Source organism: Parasteatoda tepidariorum, chromosome 5, assembly GCF_043381705.1.
Source record: "Parasteatoda tepidariorum isolate YZ-2023 chromosome 5, CAS_Ptep_4.0, whole genome shotgun sequence".
Lineage (NCBI taxonomy): Eukaryota > Metazoa > Arthropoda > Arachnida > Araneae > Theridiidae > Parasteatoda > Parasteatoda tepidariorum.
In genome coordinates this window covers 83,090,483-83,110,552 of record NC_092208.1, presented here as the reverse complement: position 1 = coordinate 83,110,552, position 20,070 = coordinate 83,090,483, and the positions used below count along the sequence as shown (strand labels likewise).

The window sequence follows — 20,070 nt, the reverse complement described above, 5'->3', positions numbered from 1 at the left end:
TTTTTAGCAATTTTGCTATGCTTTTATTTATGAAGATGAATAATAAATTTTTAAATGCTAAATGTAAACTTCTGTTTAAACAAAAATATTTTGTTTTATCTGAAGATTAATTAAAATTCTGGTCAATAAGTATTAAAATCACATTTTGAGTTGTAACTTACTATTCTTTTACATATCAAAGTTATTAATGTGATAGTATCCGGACAATACATCTTTATTTTTTTAAAAAAAAAATCGACTTATTTATTTCTTTTTTATGGTAAAAAGTTAGGTTTTTCTAACCATTCTTTGTTTATCACAGCTGAACATTTAGTCTTTCTTTTTAAAGCCATTATTTTAAAACCCAACTTCTTTACTGAAGCATAATATTATGGAATTTGAAAATTTGGTGTAGGATTTTTAAATAAGTTATAACTTTTGTTGTTGCATGACAAGTTAAGTGCCTGCTAGGTTGATAGACGGATCATGGGTTAGAATCCCTTTGCCGTCAGGCTAACCATGGTCTTCCTCTCCTTGTAACGCAAATGCAGGTTAGTTCCCTTGAAAAGTCCTCCACGAAAGCAAATTTCTCCCAATACTTTATCTAGGAGTTTCCTTGTCTTCTGGATTGAGTTCAAAATGACAAGGCTATAGAGTTGAGCATAAGAAGTTGTGAACCCGAAAATTGGGTCGGCTGTTTAATGCCGGTTATAAAAAAAAATTATATTATTGTATGCAAAACAACCACTTCTACAGATTATTGTAATTATACATATAAATTTTCAAAATATTAAATTTTTTGCTGCATAATAGTTAGGATTTGCCTACAAAAAAACTTTAAATAACTTATTTGCTTGGATTTGTCTGCAATAATAATTTTATGAAATTTAATACGTTACTCATTGTATTGTTCTAAATGTATATTTATTGTTTTAAAAAAATTATGTCAAAAACGTTAAAATTCACAAGCACAAGTTAACTTTTCTCACAATAATAACAGTTAAAACATATTTAAATAAAATAGTATTACCAAAATTTTAGACTTTTTAATTTTAAACTCTTAATTTCATGTTTCAGTTAAGTGATTGCTCAGAAAATAAATTGATAAAAAATAAACCTGTCTTCAGCTTTAAATTATGATTGTTTAACAACATGTCATTCTATGAGTTTCTCTTTTCGTACAATTGCATCACTAAAAATGATCCGTAAATCGGATTTAAAAAATTTGTTTATGAATAACATGCCATTTCATTACTTATTTATTTTTGTCCAAATTTTATTTCATATGTGACTGGTTAGTACTTATTTATTTTTTCTTTGTTAGGAGCTGCCTTCCGGAAATAAAGCCAAAAGAAGTGGTAAATAGATTTTTATGTATTATTTACTCTTATTTTTGTAGGCTACAGTATACTCTCAGTATCTGGAACTTTGATGTCTCGAAAAGTTTGTTAGGTCAAAAAAAAAATTTTTACCCATGGCATTGAATATCCACCTAATGTTAATTTGAATTCTATGTCCAAGAGTTTCTTCTAAAACCTTGTTATGCCAAATTTTTTTCGAAAAAGAAGATGAATTTTTTCAGGAAAATCACAATATCAGTTGTAAGGAATATTTTGTTAATAATAGTTGTAACAATTATTGTAAACCAATTATTTTCTATTTAATGCATGGTTATTTTTGTCGTAAAATTAGTTTTTCCATTTAGACTTATAGTCAACTATCATTACATAAATATTTATGAGAAGTTATTCTAATGTTTCATGACTCTACTTTTTAAAGTAATATTTTAGAATATATTTTTATACTTTTTGGAACATATTTAGTTCTGCACTTTTTATCTCAAAAACTCGTTGTCTCAAAAATCTTTTAACTTCCCTTCAACTTGAAGATATCGAGAGTATACCATGTTTATTTGAAAAAATTTAATTTATAATCTTAAGCTTTTGAAAAGGTATATAGCTTTTATAGGATTCTCTTTATCAACAAAATGATCTATATTAGAACTGCAAAACACTTCTTATTTCTTATATCTAAGGTTATCTTGTAGCATTTGCTGCTTAGGACCTTTAGACCAAGAATGAAAATAAATGATGGAATAAAACCTTAGTTGAAGCATTTAAATAACTAAAACAAAATTGATGTCTAGTTCAAGATTTATGCAATTAATTCCTGTAAGATATCTCTCTTCAAATAAAAGTTTTTCAGACTATTATTGGAAAAATTAACTTATATAAACATGCATGTATGGAAATTTTCAGAGGTAAATAAAGGATAAATTTTTTAAAAAAAACTAACAAAGATGTATATTTTTTTCGATTTAATATGGAACTTACGAAAATTGAAATAAACCCGCAGCAAAAGCTTCTAAATACCAAACCTGATTATGTCAGTTTTGAAACTGGTACCATTTTAAAAATTAGATTAAAAAGAATTGCAACTTTTAAAAAAAAAAAATTAAATGCTTTTTTTTTTTAAATTTGTTTTCACTTTTTATGAATATGTTTTAGGGAATAAAATTGTATTAAAGGCTATGATAAAACAATTGCCTTTATTATTAAATAAAAGTATAAAATTGATAATCTAAAAAGTAATTCCAAAACGGCAAATATTTTAGAAGTTGTTTGCTAGAAAGAATGATGATTTTTCTCATTTTCTTAAATTTATAGTTTAAGGAGTTGTAATTTTGTTGCAAACTCCAGTTTTTAAAATTTATCTGATATAATCTTTGAGGTGTTCATATAAATGAAACATTTATTCAGACACTTGAAAGCTGATCAATTTGGAATTAACAACTCCATTGGTCCTCATGACTTACAGGTATGCATTGCTTTTTTTTCTTCTGTGAATCGGGGTGGGGGGGGTTTACTTTCAAGAAGGTATTAACCACGTTCCCTATCAAATGTTTGGTAGGTGTAAACGAGTATGAACCTAATAATTGAAACCGACTAAGGACTGAAAGCTCCTAATCAATATCATGTGCTTAACTTGAATATCTATGCCAACAGGAAAATTACATTAATTTATCTGCACCTAGAATTATGTATTTATATCAAATTTCACCTCTTTATATATTCTTTTTTATCTTTCATTAAGTTTAAATAAATATACTCATAGATAGTTATTGTAGATTATTTCTACATCTTTGAAAATATTCTGAAAACAATTTACGGTGTTAAACTTCGTTACTAGGGTACCCTTCCTGTAAATGGACAATTTTTTCGGTCCCAAGAATGTTCCTGTTAACTGAGGTTTTACTGTATTACTTCATATCATATCAAATTAAAACTTATAGCAACCCTCACTCTGAAATATGTAAGTTTCAGAAGAAAAAAAAATTTTTGTATTGAGATTTGCTTAGGTGAAAATGATATCCTTATTTGTATTTTAATCAAAATGTAATCATTGTATTTGAAAAATAAATTAATATAAATATTATAATACAAAATATGGAAAACTCAAAACATAAAAAATTATTTTAAAAAACTTGAGATAAATGAAACATTTTGTTAAAAACCTGGAAAGAAATTTTTAAAGGCATCTCAGTTATTAAAATTTGAAAGTTAGGTTTTTAAGTAACTTTATAATTAATAAAAAAAAAATTTCAGTTTTACCTTTTACAAATGAATATTTTCTTCTACAGGGTATATTTTGTCACTGATGTAATGTATGATGGAATTAAAAGTATATCTACTGGTGAGGTTTCTTTTAGCATTACCTGCTAAAGACCTTAAGGCCAAGAATTTGAATCCGAGGTAAGACCTGTACAATTAGATCGGCATTGCACTATTCCCGATCTAGCCTCAGGATTCAGAATAATTGATATAATGCTTTATATTTTTGCTTAGTATATATCTATTTTATTTAACTTTTTTTTTTCAGAATGTTGCAACTATTCTTTGTAAATTTTTAATTAGGATTGATTGTCGTAAACTTTTTTTAATAAGAATTAGTTAAAAACATTAATTTTAATTGTTTTTGTTACTGTAAAATTAAGTTTTATTTTATCAAATAAATATTTTGTGACTATTTTATTTGGAGTTATAAATTAACAGATTGCACACTTATATTTCCAGTATTTAAATGTTTAGCGGTAATTTAATTATTTTTCAATTAAGAAAATTTATTTAGAAAACTTTTTTGTTGCAATTTTCAACTTTTTACTTATTTTTTGTGATTATCTAATTACTTTTCTAAATTTCGTTTCTTTTCCTGAAGCAGCTGAAAAATAAACACTCAGCCAAAAATTTGCTATCAATCACTTTTCAAAATGTTTAAAAACTAATCAAATAAAATTTTTAATCTATCCATTCATTTTAATTGCAGAAAATTATAATTTTTCAAAGTTATTAGTTTCTCCTATTTCAATAAGGTTTCAAAGCTGTCAACTTTTCTTTACCTCAAATCTTCTGCATTTTGAAAATAAACATTAAAATTTTGTACTTTGTTAAAACTATGTATTACACATGTACACATGTGTGTGTGCACATATTACACATGTGTGTGTGCACACATATTACACATGTGTGTGTGAAGCTGAGCTCTCATACCATCTTAGGCAATGGCATCTTTACTTTTTGCAACTCTTCAGTCTGATTGTTGTTATAGGTCATTAATTTATGCTAAATATCAGGTGTTACGCATCTGATAGTACAAAAAAAAGGAATCTTATTTCTCTGCTATTTCAGATTTTTTTTTTTTTCCCTCTGATTGTGTTAAAACCCTCAATCCCAATTACTGTACCGTTGGTTCTTTGAATAAGCACTAAAAATTTAAAGCATGCAAAATCTTCTGTATATTAAGCAATTTCTTCTGCAATTCTATTGGGATTCATTTTATTTTAAAAAATGGGGGTAGTTGGGTATGGAATTTCATGTGTGGTTCTGCTACCTGAATTATAAAATTAAATTAACTAAAATTAATAGTAGTTCTACGATATTGATATGTTTAATATTTATTTTCATATATTTAAAACTTATTTATTTGACACTTTTCAAATTAATGTTAGTAGAGTTTGGGCATATTGAAATGTATATCAAGCAAATTGGTAATGACAGATAACTAAGCATGATTCTATACCAAATTTGAGAATTTTTTCTCAATTAGTTTTCTTATTTTTGCATAAGTTACTGAATTATATATTTTTCCCATAAAATATTTATACACAAATAAGAACTTCACAAAATAGTCTTCAAAATTATTTTCTGTTATTTTATGCATTATATTTATATGTTCTTAAGGAATCACATTACCCAAAAAATGACCAAAATATCGATATTTTTTTATTGCTTATAACAAAACTTCAAACTATTTCAAATGCACTGAAAAAAAATTATATCTCTATCTACATTTTTTAAAAAGTTATGAATGATTTTAGATTGCCCTAAAACAAAATCTCACAGATGATAATTTTATGTTTTAATCTTAATTAAATCCCTAAGGAATTTTTTTCTATTTAAGATAAAGCTTTGAAATAAACTTTTTTTATCTTAAGTATAATAAACTTATTTAAACTGTGCATGGAATGAGCATTTTATGAGGTATTACAATTTTTACAGCATGTTATACCTAACTGGAATTTTTAACCCTTTTTCTACTTTTTTACAAAATAATCTGTAAAAAATGTTCTAATTGATATGTCAACAAATGAATGCACAAAATTGTTACGATGAATATTGTAAGCACTAAGAAAAATCATTTTTTTTAAAATGTTGAAATTTTTCAATTTTTTTTTAAATTTTAAAAAAATTAAACAGTGTAACTATTTTTTGAAGATAAATTATTAATTATAAATTAAATGAGCATGTAAAGCATGCACAAAATGAATGATTATATACCTTTATTTAAAAATAATGTTGCAAGGGTACAGTAACCCCTTAAAATTAGTTCTTATTACTATTAGATTATTCTTATACCTTTACCTTTTTTTTTCTTTCTTTTTGCAAACTTCGTGCCATATTTCTAGTATTTTTTTTTTCTTTTATGCGAACGTTAACCGAACAAGATAAAACACTTATTAAATATTCTACCAATATTACATTCTTGTTACTCTCACCAATTACTCCCCTGCATTATATTTCTTATGACTGGTAGAGCATGTGAACCAATATAGAAGGATTTAGTTTTCTAAGTGCTATTATAAAAAGTTAATCAATGCTGTTATTAAAATTATAATAAATTCAAATGGTTTTTAGATGTTATTTACTAACAATATTAAATTTAGAAGTTTAGCTGTTCATCAATTTTATGAGTTTTAAAGTAAACTACCTGTAATTGATTTTTTGTTTTTTTTTATTTATTTTAAAGTTCATGTTTAATGTTGACTGAATAATCTAATTTACTTTTACCTAAAAACTCTGTTATTTTTTAATTTAATAAGTTAAATAATAAAACTGATTGTTCGTATATTGGTTTTATTTTTTTTACTACTGTAGAATTTTAATTATACAAACCTTTTTTCTGAATGTTTCTGTTAACCAAGTTGATTCTAAAAATTTTGGGATGCGCTACAATACATAAAACACATTTTGTCCTGCTTGACTTGCAAAAATTACCTATTTTTATTTATAAGTTGTACTAGTTAATAATCAGAAGTTGACTGCTTTGTTAGTATTCATTTAGTATTGGTTATTTTTTTAAATTTATATTAAATTATTCTTCCTAAAAAATTAATTGTTGCTTTGTTATATTTTTCTTTTAGATAGCTCAAAATTGATAGAAAAAACACCATCCTCTTTAAATCTCAGCTATGGAAACAAAAGTAATCCTCACCATAATACTGATATTGAATTTCATCTCAATATAATGGAACCACTGTCACCAATTAAATCACCCCCTCGTATGAGGAAGAAACTAAGTCGATTAAAGAAACGTAAATTTAACACATTGCTTGTAAATTCTGCTAGTGATTTAAATTCTCCATTACAAAAGGATTCTACTTCCTCTTCTTCTAAAACATTGGTTGTTCCAAATGAATATAATTTAAAACAAATTACTGCTATTCCTTTTGATGCACTGTCTTCTGAATATTCACAACTTAAGTACACCAAAAAAATGAAGACAGGTATTGAAACTATTGGTGAACTAAATCCATCTAGTGAAAGTGATGCAATTCCTTCTTATCATGCTGTGATGGTTAAAGATGGTGAAAAGCATGAACTACCTTTAAGTTCAAACACATTTAACAAAGATGGTGCTCATTTACCTGATAGTTCACCTAAAGATCAACTCACCAGTTCACCTAAAAGTCAATTTATAAATTCATTTAAAGGTAAATTAAATTCAGTTACAGGTGCAACTTCTGCATCTGAATTTGGAAAGGAAATGTATTCAAATTCACTGCAAATAAATAACGGTAGGAATGATGTTGAAATGGGCTCTTCTTGTCACAAATCTTTACACATTTTGAGGACTATAAATGAATCAAAAAGCGTGGTTACAGAACGGGAAGTAACAGATAATGATGAGATTTCAACTGTACCAATTCTACCCAATGATCTAATGGAAGTACATTCTGAGTTATCTCCATCAGAGAGATGGGAAATCGACACTGTTGTTCTTTCACCTGGAAGCTGTCATGATTCACTTGAAGAAGAATCATCTGAACCACTGCTTACTTTGAGGAAAGAATCCACTTTGCTTCAGGTCAAAGGTAAGCAACTCTTACAAATAAATTAATACAGTGAAACCTCTCAGGAGCAATCACTCATCATTCCACAGTAAAAGGTCGTTGATGGAAGTTGGTTGTTCTTAGAGGTTACCCAGGGTGCATAGCCTTTTAAAAAAGTGCTTAAAGGTGCTTATTTTCGATTATCGTTTTTTAAAAGCCTTTAAATGTGCTTTTTTCATTGGGTGTTTTTAAAAGTGCTTAATTTTCCCTTTACCTCGTTGATTTTTGCCATGTATTATGCTAAAAGACACTGTTCTTATTGTTCTATTAAATGTTTTCACAATTAATTCAACCCCAATCTTTTCCGGCATACCGCCGGTCCATATCGTATGAAAACGCCATTTGTTTTATGATTTAAAAATTTCATCATTTTTGATAATCGTCAAAAAACTGTGCCTGCTGTGTGTTTTTGACATGGCGTTTAATCCGGATAAAAACGTCAATTGTCAAAAGTGCTTGCAAATATTTTTGAGTGCTTAAAAAGTGCTTATTTTTTGTTGAAAAATTTGGCTATGCGCCCTGGATTACCTCCGTTCAAAATTGTTATCTAAAGTTCGTGATTTTTCATAAACGATTTTAATTTTAGTTAGTGTCATTTTCTTGATGCAGAAATGCCACTTCTGTTAGCGCCCTGGAAAGACTGATCGATGAATAAAATTTAGAACCTATAAAAATGATCCCAACTGATATAATTATGAATGATAAAACTATTTTAAATAAATAAACAATTATGTTTTTTGTTAAAGTTTACATTTAATTTTATGTCATAAAAATTAGCTTTAAAAAGTGAGAAGATGTTTGTTTATTTGAGATATTATTTTTTTCTAAAATAACTTTTTTTTTCTAATTAAACTTTCAACTCTATATATTCATGAATAACATTGCTTTTAGTGCACTTTGACAAGAACATGAGGTTGTATTGTTAAAAGAGAACTCTCTAAATAAGAGCCTCACACAAATATTTTGAATACATTTTAATCTACTTGTTTGTTTTGATATTTTTTCGTGTTTCCTTATTTGACCTTTTCCGCATTTGGTGCAGGTCACTGGAAGTGGTTTTAATGGTCACTCTCAAAGGTTTTCTTCGACAGAAAGTCTATAGAAAGAATTCCCAAAAGTGGTCGTGAATAGAAGTCGTCTTTCCTGGAGGTGTCACTGTAATTTGTTTAAATAAATTTTTTGGGTACTTAATATTTTGACAACATAAATAAATTCAACTATCTTTTCTATTTATTTTTTTAAATAGCAGAGACGCTAATTTGCTCCAGACAGCGGATAAATATTTTCGAGTGGTAGCTTTTTAATGTGTGATTCTTGGTTTAATAAATTCGATTTATTAAGTTTTTATCCACCACTATTTCTAAATAATTCGAAGACTTATATAATTCGCCACTTTACTATAGTTAAGTCATGTTAAACCTTTTCAAACGAAAGCAAACCTAAAAGCCATTTAAACTTGGCATTTGATGCATTCTAACTTTTACCCTTTTAAATTTAACTTTATTTTAGTCAGTCACCTATATCATCAATTCTAAAATTTGAAAAAAATATTTGTTTGTTTTATATTATCCTTATTTTATTTAAGTAATTAAAAGATTAAGTATCAAAGTTTTATGTTATGGTGTAATTTTATGTACATCAAAAATTAGACTAATATAGATTAAGTCCTAATGATTTGATTTAATTTCTATCATTTACCATGCATAATGAAAAAAATTAAAGCTTTTAATTTATTTATTTTTCAGAAAACTCTAAGCAGGAGACAGGCAAATCAATTGTCCAAAATCGCTTGACTGAGCAGCCTCAGATGGAAATTGTAACAAATATAGAAACTCCTTACAGAAGAAGTTTTAAACCAGATGATAATTCTACTTTCCTAAATAAAAGCCCCAAATCATGCATGATGCCTAAAAAGAAAATTGCAAGAGTTAAAAACAAAAAGCTTAACAAACAAAGTTTAGTTGTTCATAATGTGACTAAACAGCAGTCTATTACACTGCTTTCAAAAAATGCCAGTTTCCTTCGTCCCCCCTTTCATTTGAATAAATACAGCAAAAGCACTTGCAACACAAACAGTAAAAAAGTAAAAACATCTTCGAAATTAGTAAATTTGGTAACTGCTAAATCTAACAATTCATCATTTGAAGATAGCACTGACATCCAATCATCTTCCATTACAAAACAGAACATGAAATCATTGTCACAATTAAACCAATCCCATAAAATTGAATTTTCCACATCACTGTTGAAATCATTTAGTAAAATTGAAAAAATTTTAAATAGAAGAAGGAATGCCAAATCCAAGACTACAGTCCGTAAACCAAAATGGATGGCAAAATCAAAAAATGATAATAGCGCCATAATTGTAAATGATACATCTCTTTCTAAAAACGTTCCAGAAAAAGAATCAAAAACGCAAGCTTATTCTCAGACTTCTGCTGGTGTATCTCCAATCATGAATAAACGCGAAAATATTGAAGTTACTACAAATTCCTGCTTGGAAGAAGTTCCTGAGGATATTTCTAATGAAGAAGATGAGTTAGGTGTAAGCAATACCTCCAAGAGTTTATCTGAAAAAAAGTATTATAATTATGTTAGAAGGTGGAAGAGACCTGTAAGGAAAAATTTTGCCAAATCGGTCCCTGAAATCATTGCTAGTTGTTTTAGAAAAATAAAGTGCTCTTTACCATTTACTTGGAAACTTTTATCAAGTACGAAAGAGTTAACTGAGGCATTTAAAGATAAAACAGTTTCACCTGAAAATGAATCTATTGTATTTTATGTCTTGAAATATTTCTCACTGATTGAAAAATATAATCCTGTGCGTGATTTTAAAAAACAGCAAGATCCATCTGTATTTTTATCCCCTTTTGAGGAATGCGTTGTTAATGTTTTACGTGACTTAGAAAAGTCGGATGAGTGTTTTAAAGACTTGATACTATTGATTGTGGTTAATATTCGTCAGCTGATCCTTGCAGTGAATAACTTGAGCCTAAATGGTTCTTGTGCATTTTGCAGAATATATACATTAATTTGTAAATCTGAAGCAAATAAGCGAGAAGCGATATCTTTCTGTTGTGATATCCTTAAAGTTAACCACAGGTATTCACCAATGTTGATAGCAACTATCCTTGGTGTATGGAAAGATCTCTTGGATATTCCTTATGATGTTGCAGGTAATAATTTAAAATGTTATATTTCTTTATTATAAAAAGTTGCTCAATTAAAATTCGGACAGGCATGATAGCATCATAAATACTATAGGGAGTGTATGAATAGTGTCACCATTCAAGGTAAGAGGAGTTCACAGTAAGTTTCATATAACTGGTTTCTCGTGAGAGCATTTAAAGTGAATGTAAAGTCGCAAAGAAATGGAGGTGTCTTGAATGTAACAGTGTGTTGTAATACTATTTTTAAAGTCAGAACTAAAGTCTAACTCTGTCATGGACAAATTAGCTCACACTCGGGTAGTGCAATTAGTTAAAACATCTCTCACTCTGCTTGAGTTGGAGATTGTCCATTTGATCCTAGCAGCCCACTTAACAGCTGTTGTGCGTTTACAGCAAGGTGTACATTTAATCTATCATGGCTAAAAAAAAATCCTCTCGGTTGTGGTGTGATGATTAGGTAAAAACTGTACCAACTCCGGTGTTCGCATTGCCTGACCAAGGTCAAAATTATGTCTGGTTTCTATCATGGCAATTTGAAAAATGGGGCTTTGCTATGATTGGTGTGTTAAAGAACTGCTTAAAAGTTTTTGTTAAGCGCAGGCATAAGTATACATCAGATGTAAGGAAACAGTGGAGCAAGACTACTAAACATGAGTTTTTATTCATGATATTAGTACCTCACTCTGACTGAATAAATAAAATGTGCAGACACCTATTGCAATAAAAATTGTACTACTGTGCATTTATCTTTAGCGCAATTTTACATTCACTTAATATGCTCTTATGCGAGCTGAATTGAATAATTTGTTATAATATGCAATATTCGGTGCATTTTTTTTTTTTTTTTTACCTATCTTTAAACCTTTGATTGGTGACACTATTGTATTTCTGCAGCTACTTGTAGTGTCCACTTTTCATTAGGGTAACCCTTTTACATTTTTATATTCTAATTTCTTTGAGAAAAAATAGTTCTGATAAATGTATCTTTTTAATCTATTTTTATTATTAAATATAAGTATTGAACATTTTTTTTATTAATTCAGTTCATGCCTGTCACTGTTTGGAACACTGTGTATCTTGGCATTTGTATTTTTATACTACTTTAATCCTAAAATTTTTTCCCAGCTGTGCAATAATGTATTGTAAAACAGGCTTGTGTAGTGAAAAGTATCTATATGCAGTGAGTTTAGCAATCACCAGCTATATGGCATGACAAGCTAATTTGCTCATAAATAGGAGATTTCAATTCTGATTTAATAATATTATTTTTTTTCTCTTTATTTCCTAAATTAATAAATTGTTATCTAATTGCTGCTATACAGTGTCTCTTAAATGTAATTTTTAACTCTCAACATAATTATGCTTCTGTAACTTACAACGCTACCAATCAAATATTATTGCTATTAGAAATTTATTTTAGATATCATCCCTTGCTAAAAGTATGATATATAAGTTATTGTTATACAGTAGAGAACCGATTATCCGGAACGATCGGGATCATCGCGATTCCGGATAACTGATTTTTCCGGTTTTCTGAATTGCTACAAAATGGCGTTTTTTTTTTAATGTTTATAAAACGAAACTAAAAAAATTATTTTGAAATAGTTTTAGAAATAATAAAAAATGATAAATAATAATACACTTAAGTTTAAATAAGGAAAGAAATTATGAAATAAAAATTACATACAGGCTTATATATGTTATTAATGTTATTATTAACATTAATAACATATATAAGCTATTTGTGCTTATGTGAGATTCGTCTATAAACGGCTTTTGATCCGTCATCTAAATCAGTTCCTTCATCAACTCATACGCCGTACGCTCTAAATAACAAAATGGGGTCAAAATCTTGCAGGAAAAAACATTTTTTAATGGAAGAAAATTAATTTCCGGTTCCGAATTTCATTCCGGTTATCTGGGGTTATCTGGTTTTCCGGTTTTCTGATTTCCGGATAAGAGGTTCTGCACTGTATATCAGTATTCTCTCTCCACTTTTTTAGAAGGGGGCTCAACTTGCTTGTCCTTTGATGCGCCCTCTCTGCCCTTTTCCTAAAAATAAGCTGCCATCCCTTGAAAACACTGCCTTTTTATTCATTTTTCATTTTAAAAAATTAACTGTTTAAATAATAGTTATACACTGGTAGAAATATCTGCATTTATGGGTTGAATTCTGATTATATTACAAATATTTCCAAGCTTCATAAAATAATTATCTTTCGTTCTCTAGACCTGCAATCAACATAAAGTTGGATCCTATTTACCGAGTTTCGCGATTTATTTAATTTTTCTATTTCCCCGACTGAAATTAAGGCAAAAACCGCTATTTAATGAATGTAAAACCCCGAACTAGCGAATTATTCCAGTGGTCAAAAAAATTTCTTAATTTGAGTTAGAAAAATTATGGATTGCTTTCCAAATGATTACAGTATCCATCCTTTCGGGAATATGAATGAAGTAAATTTATCGGAAACAATGAATAGCAACTCTGACACAGAAGTCAATGGTAATGAAGCAGAGAGAAATCAAGGAAATAAACAAACTTTACTCATGAAGTACTTTAAAATTTCAAATTGATCAGCGTGTAATCATTCGCTGTTTTTTAAGTTCCTGAATAAAATTAGTAAGTTTTTTATTTATTTTGTGAATTTGCTCTTTAGAGATGTGGTAAAGTAAGTCCATTTTTTTTTCATTCTATTTTGCCCACGATATTAATAATTATCCCCGGTTCAGCGAATGATCTTTTCGGTCCCTATGAATTGATTAATTGGGGTCCGACTGTATAGAGCTGGTATACATTTGTGTCTGCGTGTGTTTCTATCGTAAAATAGCATATTTCATCATACTTGTGTCATAACATTATCCCAGTTATTTAGTTTAATTATGAATTTAATATTTAATTCTGATTGCTAGATAAGATCTTATTAGTTATGATCACTAGATTACATCTTATTAGTTCTGATCTCTCGATAAAAATTTTTTGAATATGCACCTTTTTTTCCTTTCTACACACTGTGTTAATTTAAATGTGTTTAAATTATTGTTGTGGTTTTGAAACAGCATGTTTTACGTTTTTAGAGGAGGAAGCTGTATTTTATGGTTCTCTGCGTCTGAAGGCCCAACAACTGCCAACCATTAAAGGTAGTAGGTTTAGTGGATTGAAAATATCTGACTGGGAATCATCAAAATGCATATTGGAAAAATATATATCGGCTAGTGTTGTAAGACCTAGTGTGGATACTGTAGATTTTCTGGTAAAGTCCATCAAGGAAAAATGCATTGAAGGTATATTTTTATCTCCCTTAATTGAACTTTGTCTTAGAAATTTCATTTAAATTGTCTTAATCTTAAAACAATTTATTTACTATAGGAACCTATGCTAAGGAATACTTGTTTACAACTCCATTAGTTTTATTTGCTGCTTACCGTGGATGGTATTGGGCCAAAGTAAACATAATCAATAAATACCTGATTCCATACATTTGTAATTCTGTTGATTCTGTAAAGAATTCAAGAACTCTTACTTTATTTTGCAAGCTTTATGGTAAGAATTTACACATATTCATTTACTATGTAACACTGGTTTACCCAGTGATAATTTTAAACAAAAATTTTAAGCTTCTACTGTTTAATTGAATAATGATTGAAAAGTTTTCAAGTTGTCAGGTATACAACTTTACCTTGTTTAAAGTATATAATAGGAAATTACACACGTATTTATAGGAAATCACCTAAATTCTTTTTAACACAGAAATTTTTTTTAAAAAAATGTCGTATTTTTAAACTTTCATTTTTTAAGAACTAATCAACCGATTCTGTTCAAATTTCATAATTTAAGATTATATACTTCAAAATAATGTAAATATTTGTGTATCTTGCAATTAAAAAAAGTTATAACAATTATTAAATAAAAGTGATTAAAGCAATATTTATTTAATTCTTCTGACAGTTTATTTTGTACAGTAAGAAACTTCTCGAAACATTGATTGCTATCATTTTGTGTTTTAAATAATTCCACCTTTGCATCTGTTATATTTTTATTTACCTTCTATTATTCATGTAATTCAGCTAATTAAGTAAAGATGATTAAAAGCAAATTTAGGTAATAATTTCCTACTTCATTTACACTCTTGACAGTTAGATCTGGTAGTGAAGGTGGATGATTCTTACGGAACAATTGCTATCAGTATTCTGAAACATAGAATCATGTCTGCAACATTATTTGGCTTATGTCATTTGTTACTGGCTGATTCTGGATGAACAAGTTTAAGAACATTATCTAATCCAGTGCTCCCTAACCTTTTTATCTACGCGAACTGGTCAACATTTGATAAGTTTATATCAACCTGCTAAGGGGGAGGCTGTTGATTGTTTATATTTGAGTTTGTTTTTATTAAATAATTTTATTAATATAATAAATAATTGAAAATTATGCCTTGAAACTAAATGCAATTATAGTTTGTCGGTGTAAAGAACTCCTCTCGCCACAAAGACTAAAACTCGCTGCTGCTATGAAAACGAAAAGTAACGCATTTCAAGGAAGAAAGCTTCTCTCTCCCCAATTCCCTTTCTCTCATTGACCTGAGTAAAAACCTGTCTTAAATATTGACCTAACACCCCTACTTGAAATAGTTATACCTCATAACCATAGTCAACACCACGCCACTACTTCAGATAAATGGCGAGAGAAGTTTTTCCCATAGATAGAGTATGCATGTGCGGCTTTCGGCGATATCTGTTAGCTTCAGGTTAACCTCTAATCCATGGAAAATCATACAAACCCTAAATAAATATAACACAGTAAATAAAATGGAAATAATTTAATGTTCCTGTATCAGCCCAGTATCATTTAATCTACGGGCAAGTATCAATCCGGGAATTAGGGATCAGTGGTGTAATGTACTGAATTAATGAATGTTAATTAGGCATTTTGCTTTTGTATTATGTTTCATATGTTGAAAACAAAAAAGTTTTTTAAAAATAAAAATTTTTCTAGTATTATAATAGTTAAATTTTGTCATTATGTATTTTATTTTTTATTAATCATATTTTATATTTTTGTTCTTCAATTTTTTTTTTTCCTTCCTAGCTGAGATATCAGTCTTTTATCCTACAAGTGAGAAACCTGAAAAAGTTCTTAAGGAATTATTTGAAACTGGAAAAGATGACAAAGGTATATAATATATTGGTAATTTTTTATGAACTTTTTAATTCAGCCTGATATGTTTATACTGTTTGTATAATTTGTTAAAACGCACATTTAAAATTTAGTTATTCATAATTTTTATTCTCTTATTTATTATTTTTATGCTATAGTAATCCAAAAATATTATTTGACACTTTTATTCAAATTCCATTGAGTAAACATATAGGTCAGTTGTAAAAGAAAATTTCAAAAATTATTTTAATTATTTTGAAATTTTTTAAATTATTTTTTGTAAAAATATAAATTTATCGAAAAACTACGAGTGCAGAGAGCTACATTAGCTCTGATTCTATGAGAGCAATGCTGTTATTTTTTTTATTTATTTGTCTGACTAAAACTTTTATAGTGAGTAATTATTTTTGAATATTTTAGTGGCATTGTAAAACTATGTTAAATGGTTGTATAATTTTGAAGAAAAAAATAGTCAAAGCAATAACCATACATTACAAGCTGGTAAATTTTATTAATAAATTGCATAAAAAATTACAGCTTTCTAACATATTTGTGTCCATATCTCCTATGCGGAAGATCCCCGATTATCTGACAGCCTCAAAACCATGAGCATGTTGGATAATTTGGGAAACTTTTCCGAGTGTATTTTTTTAACTGTAGGAATTATTATTATTAGTGTATATTATTATAAACTATATAATTGTTATTGTTAAGGTATATTATTTATGTGTACAAATTATTAATGAAAAACTAAGGGTAAAAATTTCTAAAAATGAGTCACATTATAATATTTAAAATTAAGATCAAAAATCTTTTCATGATATTTTTACCAATATCATGAAAAAATTGTTGGTGTATTTTTGTTATTTGTTAAATCCTCTTTTTCTTGCAGCTAGGTTTCGGATTCATTGTAGTAATAATAATTTGCTAAAATCAGCTTCTTGTTTTTTAAACTACTCCATATATTTAATTAACATGTCTTCTTTTATCTGCAAGGTTATATTACTACATCATATTTGAATACATTACTGTTAGAATCATCAGATTCATATGCTGTTTTATTTATTACACTGTAAAATTTCCTCATCATTAATTTGTTCATGACATGCATCATCCTTGTTCCGTTTTAACAATTTAGAACTTAATTGTTTAGCCATTGCCCACTCCAGTCATTTTGCTGAAATTTTTCTTCTTTTTTTTTTAACTATTTCAAGCTTTAGCGAAATTGAAGATAGCGCTCTTAGCGTTTAGGACTCCTAAAATTTTTCAACTTTTGTTTACTCTCTTATAACAACAGATTTAGAATGAAAGCTTTTATATTAAACCATCTAATCTTATCAATAGCTCTTTGATCCTTGAGTAGTATCAGTGATGAAATGCAAGCACACATCGGAAAGGATATCGGATAACCGAATTGACGTATAATTAGAAATTAGATAATTGTCGTTCCACAGTATTAGGTATGTTAGGTAGTGTCTACCATGCCTAATGAGTTTTGGGGCCATATAATAATTTACTTCTGACAAAAATGTCTGACCACATGACTGATTCCCTTTGTTACTAAAAGCTGGGTGTTTGATCAGGCTGCACTTTCTCTATTTGCATACTTTTTCATGTTTCTCCTTCCGTCATTTAATCCATTTTAATGTTTCTGGCGGTTTTGAAACCATTAAATCCAGGCGTGGTTAGGGAGCCATTAAATCCAGGCTTATTACTACCACCATCTGCCCTCCTATAATTATAGTACTATGTGCTTGCATCAGTATTTTTTTTTTTTTTTTATAAAAATAAATCTCTGCTCATCATTACGAGCCCATTAATGCAGTTCTCACCCTATGTTCATATTTAAACCAAACCCATTTGTAAGAGAAATAAACTGGCCTGTATGCAGTCTTTCTACTCATTTGATTAATTTAAAAAATTTATTGCTAGTGCTATACTTGTTATTAATAATAAACTCATAATTTTTTTTATGCAGAGTGTAAGTTTTTGCAAGAGTGTGCAGCTCCTTCCCTAATTCAGTTGCTTCTTTCAAGAAACAATCCCATACCAGAAGACCTTCTAGATTGGTATAAAGAAAATGAAAGCAGTCCAGCATGTATGTTTTTGAAGTTTCATTTCAACAGAAGATCATTATCCGACAAAACTGATTTTACTGAAGAGGATATTTTGTAAAATATGCCATAATCATCACCCTTATTTCATATATGCTTTGTCAAAAGTCAAATCATAAATATATGTATATTATGACAGAAACATGAATTCAGGTAAACCCTAGTTTTTACCAAAGCTGCTTGGTAAAAGGTCCGAATTATGCTTTAATGGGATTCCATTTTGGCTTTTTACTAAGGATTTGTTGTAGAACCTAGGAATGACTAATCCGATTTGTAAATATATGTATATTATGACAAAAACGTGAATTCAGGTAAACCCTAGTTTTTACCAAAGCTGCTTGGTAAAAGGTCCAAAGTATGCTTTAATTATATTCCATCTTTGCTTTTTACTAAGGATTTGTGGTAGAACCTAGGAATGACTAATCCCATTTGTAAATACTCCATTTTACCAGTAAAACATAAAATTTACCAGACCTTGGACTTTCACTGTAACATATAACCCTTCCTCATTATGCATCTTTCCATATTTTTACTTATTTTAGCTATTTTTTCTTATTTAGCCTTTTGTAAATCCTCTGTTTTAGCAGTAAAACCTAGAAATTACCAGACCTTGGACTTTTACTATAAGATATACATAGCTGCCAACCCTTCTTCATTTTGCAGGTGCTTTCCATTTTTTTTTAGCTATTTTTTCCGCTTTTACTCGCAGAAAATAACATTTTCCGCATTTTAACCCACCTACCTGGTTGCTTGTATTTTCTTTTATTCAGATTGCTTGTACTTTATTTTATTCGTTGATCCTTTTGTAACAGCCTTAGGGAGCTCCCTTGATAGCAATTTTATTTTTCCTTTGCTTAATTTATTTAACCCCTAATGTGTATGTTTTTTTTAATAAAGTTTTGATAAAGATTCTAACTATATATATTTGGTCCGTCAATACCGATCTTCATGTATATTCGTGTTGTATATTTTGTAAATAATGTATCTTGTTATGTTTTAAATACTAATTTTAGTGTTTATTGTATTTATAGACAATAATAAAATTTATTCCTACGAACTTTTCACTTGATTGAACTTATAAATATATATAGTTCATTAATTGTAAAATTTCAAAAAGTTTTGTTATTTAAGTTTTAGTTGGGGAAGCATTTTACGTTAATACATAGCTGTATTTTTTTTTTTTTATATATATATATAAAATAAGGATGCCCAGCATTAACTTAGAATTGGGTTGTGGCAAAAGAAATTCAGTTATATGAGCAGGGATGAGATTTTTCCTCTTTTTTCACTTTTGTCTCTCGAATTTCAGCCTTTTTATCAAAAACTCAGATTCTCTAAAAATTTCATTTTTTAAAAGAATATTCCGCTTTTTCAGAAAATTTAGCCATTGAAATAAAATAATTATATTTATTTCCGATTTTCAAAGGTAAACAGAAAATTCAAACTACATACCCTTCCGCATTTTTACTTATTTTAGCTATTTTCTCCGCTTTTACATGCAGAAAATAAGATTTTCCGCATTTTTACTCGCCAGCCAGATAACTCGTATTTTCGCAATTCAGACGTCGCTTCTTCAAACAAGCCTTTTAGAAGCCCCAATCTGCTAATATCTCGATTCTTATTCATGTGATTTTAATATCAAGGATAGCTTTTCGTATTTACATGATTTAAAAGTTGCATGTTGCGATTCTTATTCACTCGATTTGAATATCGTACATTGCGATTCTTATTTACGAGATTTAAAAATCCGATATCGTGATTTATATTTACGCCTTTTTAAAAACCTATGTAGCGATTCGTATTTACGTGATTTTAAAATCCAAAGATTCGCTCACACGATTATAATATCAAACATTGATTTTCGTATTTATACGTGATTTAAAAATAAGGCATTTTGATTCGCATTAACACGATCTAAAAATTGTGCATCATAATTCTTTTTTATGCAATCTAAAAATTGCTCATCGGGATTCGTTTTACGCG

General features: G+C 28.4%; 1 protein-coding gene across 4 annotated transcripts in view; it reads left to right on the top strand.

The window, feature by feature from the left end:
- The window catches only part of LOC107439209 (uncharacterized), a 30,831-nt gene extending 11,687 nt beyond the window's left edge, over positions 1-19,144 (top strand). For 2 of the 4 annotated variants that reach the window (XM_043051814.2, XM_071180691.1), the window contains 7 exons: positions 1,304-1,337; positions 6,677-7,627; positions 9,391-10,821; positions 13,894-14,100; positions 14,186-14,359; positions 15,905-15,988; positions 17,952-19,144. In XM_043051814.2, coding sequence (XP_042907748.1) covers positions 1,304-1,337; positions 6,677-7,627; positions 9,391-10,821; positions 13,894-14,100; positions 14,186-14,359; positions 15,905-15,988; positions 17,952-18,148 — 3,078 coding nt within the window. In that variant the 3' untranslated portion in view covers positions 18,149-19,144. Of the gene's footprint in view, positions 1-1,303; positions 1,338-3,619; positions 3,732-6,676; positions 7,628-9,390; positions 10,822-13,893; positions 14,101-14,185; positions 14,360-15,904; positions 15,989-17,951 lie in introns of all 4 variants that reach the window. The other 2 variants (XM_043051819.2, XM_043051815.2) reach the window with 2 other exon arrangements.
- The last annotated feature ends 926 nt before the right edge of the window (positions 19,145-20,070 follow it).